At 39.4% G+C, this 8,002-nt stretch overlaps 1 protein-coding gene across 1 annotated transcript; it reads left to right on the top strand.

The window, feature by feature from the left end:
* Positions 1–53: 53 nt before the first annotated feature.
* Positions 54–7,357, top strand: QNG1 (Q-nucleotide N-glycosylase 1). Its single transcript, XM_083883390.1, has 4 exons — positions 54–450; positions 1,493–1,752; positions 5,173–5,368; positions 6,631–7,357. Exons 1-4 carry the CDS (start codon positions 114–116, stop codon positions 6,861–6,863), a joined length of 1,026 nt encoding a protein of 341 aa, XP_083739516.1. The 5' UTR covers positions 54–113; the 3' UTR covers positions 6,864–7,357.
* Positions 7,358–8,002: the final 645 nt, after the last annotated feature.

Genomic DNA, 8,002 nt, shown 5'->3' with positions numbered 1-8,002 from the left:
GGCCCGGCGGGGCGGGGCGCGGGGCGGTGCCGGGGGAGCGGGGCGCTTTCCCCTGCGCGGCCAGCGCGGCGCAGGGGCGGCCTCGGCGGCGGCGTGCGTGTTTCCTGCCAAGCATGGAGGTGTTCCCGTCCCCGCTGGAGTCGGCCAAGTTCATAGCCGAGCACAGCAAAGATGTCTCCGTGGACGAGGAGGGGGCGCGGCGGGTGGCGGAGAGCCTGTTCGACAAAGCCTCGGCGGCGGAGTTCGGGCTGGCGGGGTGGAAAAGCCTCCACGAGCTGAATCCCCGGGCCGCCGACAAGGAGGCTGTAGACTGGGTGTTCCTGGTGGACACCCTCAACTTCTCCTTCTGGTCCGAGCAGGAGGAGCGCAAGTACCTTGTGAAGTACAAGAATAAAACCTACAGTGGCTACTGGTCGCTGTGCGCCGCCGTCAACAGGGCCCTGGACGAGGGTCAGTGAACGCCGGGGAAGCGGGGCCGGGCCGGGGCTGCGGGCGGGGGCCGTCGGAAGCCGAGCGTCGCCTATTAAATAAAGGCGGCGCCTGGCAAGTGGGACACGCTCTCGGGGGCTGCTGCTCGCTGTGTCGGTAGCTCGGTATATGCAGGCGTTCCTTAGAGCCTGGGGAAGGGAACTGGAGGTGCTTTCAAAATACCCTTGTACTGAAACTAACTCGCGGCTCCAACTGGGTTATCCCTTCGATTCGAAAAACTTTAAGGATTGCCAGTAGTCAGCTGTTCGTGACTTGGGTTATTTCACATGTATTCTTAAGATACGTTGCGTATTTACATGGCAAATGAAAAAATGAGGCAAATAAACCAAGAGTCCTCTGGAGTAATCAAATACCAGGGCGTCTGAAGTAAGTCTGAAAATATATATGGGTATATGCTCCTCAGACCAGTACTTTAGCACTCACTCTTTTTGCTGTTCTCAAAAAAACCCCAAAAAAACCCAAAACAAACAAACAAACAAACAAAACCCCCACCAAAACATAAAACCAACTGTTAGTAGGTATGGATTAAAGTTATAATTAATTTTCTGCGTAGTTATTTGTAAATTAAGATGGTATTAGCATTAAGGCACTTTCTGTGAATGCACAGTGTGATTAGGATCCATGTGAAAACAGACCTATTCTGACTAAACTAGTTATATACTCACTATATTTCCCAGTGTGGTATGTAAACATCACACTTAAAATACGAAAACTAAGCAGCATACAAAAAATTGCATTCGGTTGCATACAAATTGCATACAAAAAGTAACAATGGTTCTGTGGTTGTATGTTGGAAATTTGCTGTAGAAGAAAAACACCGTGTACACGCAAAAATTTAGTTATGAGGAGCTCTGTGGGTGCAGTTATTGATGAAAACAAAGGTGGGGTTAAGAGTTGATGGATTTCTTAGATCTTCCTATAGAAATGCTTTCCTTTAGCAGACCACTGTATTAGGTCTGTGTTTATGTGATAGCCTAAATACCTTATTTTCACTTTTCTCAAGGAATACCTATCACCAGTGCATCCTATTTTGCCACTATGACGCTTGACCAAGTTAGGCACGTATTTCGCTCTGACACAGAAGTTCCTTTGCCTTTGATTGAAGAAAGACATCGGGTGCTGAACGAAAGTGGAATAATTCTGTTAGAGAAGTTTGGTGGGTCTTTCCTCACCTGTGTTAAAATGTGTGAGAAGAGTGCTCAGAAACTGCTACATCTCATATTGGAAAATTTTCCTTCTTACAGAGATGAAGCTGTATTTGAGGTAAGCTAATTCTAAAACACTGAAAAAAATTCCTACTATTTAGTAACAGTAAAAGACTCTTCATAGTTTACAACTGGTCAGGACAAGAGTCACTTTTTTTTTCCCTCCAGAGGACTGACTACCTTTTGTTTTCATACTCTGTCTCTTCATCACTTTAATGTAATTTATTTTGGTATACTCTGAGTTCCCAATTAGATCACACCTCCTTTGTACTCCTTAAAAATGCGCAATATTTGAGATAATTCCTGCCTGAAAAATGGGAATTCTTTTTTCTTTTTTTTTTGCCTTTTTTTTTTTTTTTTTTTTTTTTTTTTTTGCTTCCCTTGAATTGCTGACAAACCTCTTCCTGGCATCTTCTTTTTCTTTTACTTTGAGGCTCTCTGCAGCTAATGAAGGAAGTGAAGCTCTGGTAGAATTAATTCACAGCTACTGGGACTCCACCCTTTAACGGCTGTTGATTCAACAGACATTACTCAAATGATTACAGATTAGAAGTAACAAATGAACAAATGTTGACAGTATACTGAAGTTTTTCCTGAAAGAAACTGATGGGAATTAAACAGTGATCATCTGGGGTTTTTTTGTGTCCCAGTTTCCAGCTATACAGCCATGATTTTCATTTACCACCTGTGACTTATGTAGCAGCTCTTGTGCTCAGTTGCATGTGCAGTACTCTCAGCTGTTTAATTATTAAATCCAGAAGACTTTGTTTAGTGACAACACAGCCTATAGTACTAGTCTGTGCAGTCTTTTCAGCTTCTTGGAATACCAGTCACTGAAGCTTTGAATCTATTGCATTTATTGCCCTTCAGTAGGAGGTGTCATTTTATTTTCATTTGTCTCCTGCTGTGAAGCAAAGTATATTTACATAAAAAAATCAGATTCTTTTGAATTAATCTTTCAAGCTACGGGTTTATTTGGGGTCTTTTTAACATATAAAGTAATATTTTGACAATTTTTATGGTCAAAAAGAGAATATTTTCTAAGTAAAGTGATATTTTCTTATCTTTATAGTGACTGTACTCATTGACGTTATGTCTTTCATGAGATGATGATGAGTGCTTTATAAAGCAAGCCTCCTTAAAAGCAGCAGCAGACTACAGAATGAAAAGGTGTTCCAAAAATGATCTCAGACCGTAAGCACTGACTTAGTAATAAAGCCTGTTGCATGAATATGGAAGCTTTTTCTCTGCTTTCACTAAGCAAGATGTGTATTTTGAAGGTGGTGACAAGGATCACATTATTTTTATGGTAGCCGGTTGAGCTGTCACAAGTAAGGCTTATAAAGGGTTAGGAGGGAAATGGAAAGATAGTGAAATATCCAGCAGCAAAACAGTGCTTTTCAGTAACTCTCCAAAGGAGGAATATATATGATTATAAGATAAGTCCTACATTAGAATCGTACTATCGCAGACTGCAACAGCTGACCTTCTAGAGAAGCTTCTAAAATTAGCACAATTATTTGACTGTATGTTTTTCCAAATACATTGACAAAATACTTTTTAATTACACATGTAATCACAGAAATTGCCAGTGTTAGTTTTTCTGAAAAAGAAAACACAACCAAGACTAAAATCTCAAAAACAATTTTTTCTTCTTGGTGGATAATTCGTATTTAGATGCTGTGCTGCATTTGATTCCCAACAGCAGTTGAAGTTTTAGAGTATATTGTACTCAAATATCAGGGTTTTTGTGTTTTGACAGAGACTTAGTGAAGTTCTTTCTGATCTTCCCATATATTGCATATATTCATCTTTTACTTACCATTCGTCACCTGGGACCGAGGCTGCAAAATTCTCATGATCCTATTCTTTGCTGTTTTTTTTAATGACTGTGCTGTCACATTTTGCATTTTGCCAACACGATACTCCTCCTTTGTTTTAATGTCAGTAGGTCATAATTAGATATATTTCTTAATATTAGCATATTATACTGCAGAGAAGATCCAAATGTTCCTGTATGTGGTACTCTTTCCTGGAAAGGCAGGGTGTTGCAGAAAAGATAAAAGAAATATAATTATATTGCCATGTTGAAAAAAGTTCAATTTTTGATAAATTTTACTGTTTTTACTGTCTTTAACAGACAGGATCAGAGCCTGAGTAAGGGTTTAAGGGATCATACCAAAAGAGGTATAGTCCCTCCAACCTCCCTGCTCGAGCAGGGTCATCCCAGAGCACATGGCACTGGATTGCGTCCAGACAGTTCCTGAGTATATTCCATGAGGGAGACTCCACAACCTCTCTAGAAAATCTGTGCCAGTGCAGTCACTTGCACAGTAAAAAAGTTCTTAAGGTCCACCTAGTGCTTTCTGATAAATAGTGGGAAAATTTACTCAAAATGCTTTGTAGTCTTTTTCATATTGAGATTTTTGTATAAACTTAATAAGTTCTGTGCAACATAAAAGTTAACAATTGAAACAATGAAATGATCAATTTATCTGCTCAGTGATGAGTCCCAGACAATGTTTTTCTTTGTAATTAAACTGCAGCATGAAATGAAAAGTTCCATTCTAATTCTGCCTTCCTCTGCTCTTGTGAAATGGTGTGGTGCTAGAGACACATGAGTTCTTTACTACTGGAAAATTATTAATGCTATGAAAGAATGACACCCTTGCTTTGGGACAGTAGGAACTATGATAAAGTTTGGTCTGTGAATTATTTACTTCGTGTTACCACTCCGTGTGTGATGCTCAGTGTTGTGTTTTGTTATTTAACATACAAAATCACGTATGCTCTCTAGAACTAAGTTTGTGCGTCTTTATCAATATAGAATAAGGCACAAGCAAGGCAGGAGTTTTGAGGATGTTTGCAGAAGTTGTTCTTTGAAATGTAGTTGAACTTCTCAGTGTTTTTGGAGAATAACATTCAAGGACAAAAAATTTAATTTGTTGTCAGGAATAGTTACAGCATCTTGGCAGTAAACAAAGAGGAGCATTCATTAGAGTTTTCACCAGAATTCTATTTCTTTAGCAGTACAGATAAATGGATTAACAAAGTGTTTTAATTGTCTAGTACAATACATGCCTATTATGATTCTCTTGTCAAATTAAAAGGTTGGATGTACTGTAGCATTTCTGAAAATTAATGTTGCTGGACATTCAATTACAGTGTTTGCCAAGTGGCAGTAAACAGCTATGAATGTGTTCTGAGATCCAGGCATATTCTAAACAATTTTATTTGCTGCAATAACTTTTATTATGTTATTCTTTTATTTCAGTTTATTTATGAGCATTCACATAATCCAAGTTTGTGGTTTGATATTGTTTAGATTTTAAGATATTTTTAAAGTTATTTTAAGTGTGTTGCACTTTTATTCTATTCTAATTAACTAGTGTTTGCTTAACAGTATGATATGCTTGATGTTTTATTTGCTATATTTATTGATCAGGCACTTAAATAATCAGTAAATTTCTTTCTTCAGAAAAAGAAGGTGTCTTTCTACAAACGGGCACAAATACTTGTGGCTGACACATGGAGTGTTTTGGAAGGCAAAGGAGATGGCTCTTTTGATGATATTTCCAGTCTGACAATATTCGCTGACTACAGAATTCCACAAGTTCTTGTTCACTTAAAAGCAATGAAGTATTCTGAAGAATTAATGAAGAAACTTCGTGAAGGTTTGTTCTGTCCTTGCTAATATCAAGTAATCTTACTGCCTGATATTGTAGACTAAGGCTAGTTATAATATGCAATATGTTGTCCATGTAAGGGTTTTGTGTCAGTTTTTTTCCTCCAGGGAACAAGAATTTCTTATGTAATGATGAGGTAACAGGAAGGAACTTTTTCTCTAACCGTGATCTTGAGTGAGTTATTAAGGTTAATTTTTTATAAAGACCTAACTGTTTTGTGGATTAAACATTGATAAGGGAGGGATTAAAGAGACTTGAATATAAATTGAGTTTCTGAATGGGTTTCTGAAAAGCTGCTGTTGCAAAACCACTTTTCAACATGAGAATAGTTACGATTTTTGAGGTTTATATAAAAGAAACAATGATTTTGTCATTAATTCAAATATGATATAAAAGGATGGCAATTCCTCTATATTTGTGCTCAACTGTTAGATAATAAGCAAAGTAATATAATAAGCATCTATTAAAAAATATTGCTTTAAATGAAATTAATTGCATATGACTAGGATCTCATTTTTTAAGCATGGTTTCATCTTCCCAATACTTACTAACCATGAATTTTAGTGAATAAAAATAAGCCAATCTCTTTTGCACTGTAAAATGACTGTATTTAGATGTAGGGCTCCTATTATGTAATTTAGAAATACTCAGGAAGATAAACAGATAAATGCAGTCACTCATGAATTTTCAAAGAATGGCCGTGCGTGTTTATGTCTTTATGCATATCTATATATATAATAGATCTCACAGACATTTTATCCTTCCATGAGTCCTAATGAGAACATTCCCATTTAAATAATTCCACTGTTTCTCTTTACATTCAGTTCTTTTGGGGTACTGTTTGTTTTTAATATTAAAATCTTTTACTTCAGTCATCCCACCAGAAAATACACAATGAAGTATAATAATTATATACTAAAAAGTATACTACAATAAAGGACTATCTTTTTTGTTTCCACAAGCAAAAAATGATCATATGAGTTGAAGTACAGCCTGCTCCTAAAGCAGTTTTTTAGAATACAGGATGTTGTTTGAATTGAATGAGAGGGAAGCTTCTAAGTGCAATGTGGTAAAATTAAAGTAACCATTAGAAAATGTATAGCAACATTGTTAACAGTTGCAGGCTGAGTAATGAGAACTGGAGTCCTGTGGCAGAATAAATGTGAAGGGGAAAAAAATTAGCAAATTTAGGCAGTCCTTGGCCTTCTGTCTGTTGAATATAAATGGATTGCTGTCTCTTATGTCTGCAGGCAAACTTTTCCAATCTGGAGACAAAGAAGAGGTAGAGATCCGTGGCTGTTCTATTTGGTGTTGTGCATTGATTTGTAAGCACCTGCAGGAGCTCTATCAGAAGAAGGGTCAGGACATGCATGAAAAGATCAATGCGGTTTTACTCGATTATTATCTTTGGGACTATGCCCGGGATCACAGGGAAGATATGAAAGATATCCCGTTCCACCGAGTACGGTGTATATATTACTAAGTCCAGTCAGATAGCTCTTTTATTGCTGCCTTATCTTTTGAACTGAAATTTTGCTTTTCATATGGTGGTTTATCATGCGCTAATTTGGAACTGTTAAATCAAATGCTTGTTTTCTGGTGATTTAGTAACAACATTCCTTTTTTCCCCTCCTTGTTTTATTACCTTATCTTTTAATCATTTGCTTGCCCTGTCTGGAATTAACAGCAATCCATTATTAACTATTAACTCATTGGAATTAATTGTGGGCAATTTGTGCTAAGGTAGGGTTTGTTACTCCTGCTCTTTGACTTTTGTATTGGTGTACATGGCTGCCTACGTGCATAGCCAGATGTGTGTGCAGATCCAGTGGTGTACCTTCCTCCTCAGCCCCTCCCCGCTTCTGTTTGTCCCCCTCTCACACCTGCACGGAGGTGACAGGTGCTTGGCAGCTGCTTTACTGCTCAGAGATGGAAGTGTAACCTGTGCATTCATCCAATAAACAGTGCGGTGACAGACCTGCCGTGGGGGTGTATCTGTGTTTCTGCTGCTGGCGGTGGGATGGGGGAGCTCAGCCCACACAGGGAGGGAGGGAGGAAGGGAGGGGGGGAACCACAGAATTACTTAGGTTGGAAAAGATCTTTGAGATCGAATCCAACCTGTGACTGAACATGACTTTGTCTACTAGACCATGGCACTGAGTGAAAGCAACCTATGACTCAACACCACCTTGTCACCTAGACCATGGCGCTGGGTGCCACATCCAGTCTTTCCTTAAGTACCTCCAGGGACAGTGTTTCCACCACCTGACTGGGCAGCCTGTTCCAATATTTAATCACTCTCTGTGTGAAAAAATTTTTCCTGATGTCCAACCTGAACATTGTCTATCACAGCTTCAGGCTATTTCCTTTTGTACTGGCGCCTGTTGCCTGTGGGAAGAGGCCAAACGCCATCTTGCTACTTCTTCCTTTCAGGCAGTTGTAGAGAGCAGTGAGGTCCCCCTGAGCCTCCTTCGGGCTAAACACCCGCAGCTTCCTCAGCCTCTCCTCACAGGACGTGTGCTCCAGACCCTTGCGCAGCTCCGTTGCGCTTCTCTGGAAACGCTCCTCGCTGTCCTTGCCGGACGAGGGGCCGAGACCCGGGCCGGGCGGGACGGAGCGCTG

This window comes from Zosterops lateralis (assembly GCF_965231275.1).
Source record: "Zosterops lateralis genome assembly, chromosome: Z".
In the NCBI taxonomy this organism is placed as follows: Eukaryota; Metazoa; Chordata; class Aves; order Passeriformes; family Zosteropidae; genus Zosterops; species Zosterops lateralis.
Note: the sequence above shows the minus strand (reverse complement) of the source record. Positions and strands in the feature narration are given on the sequence as shown.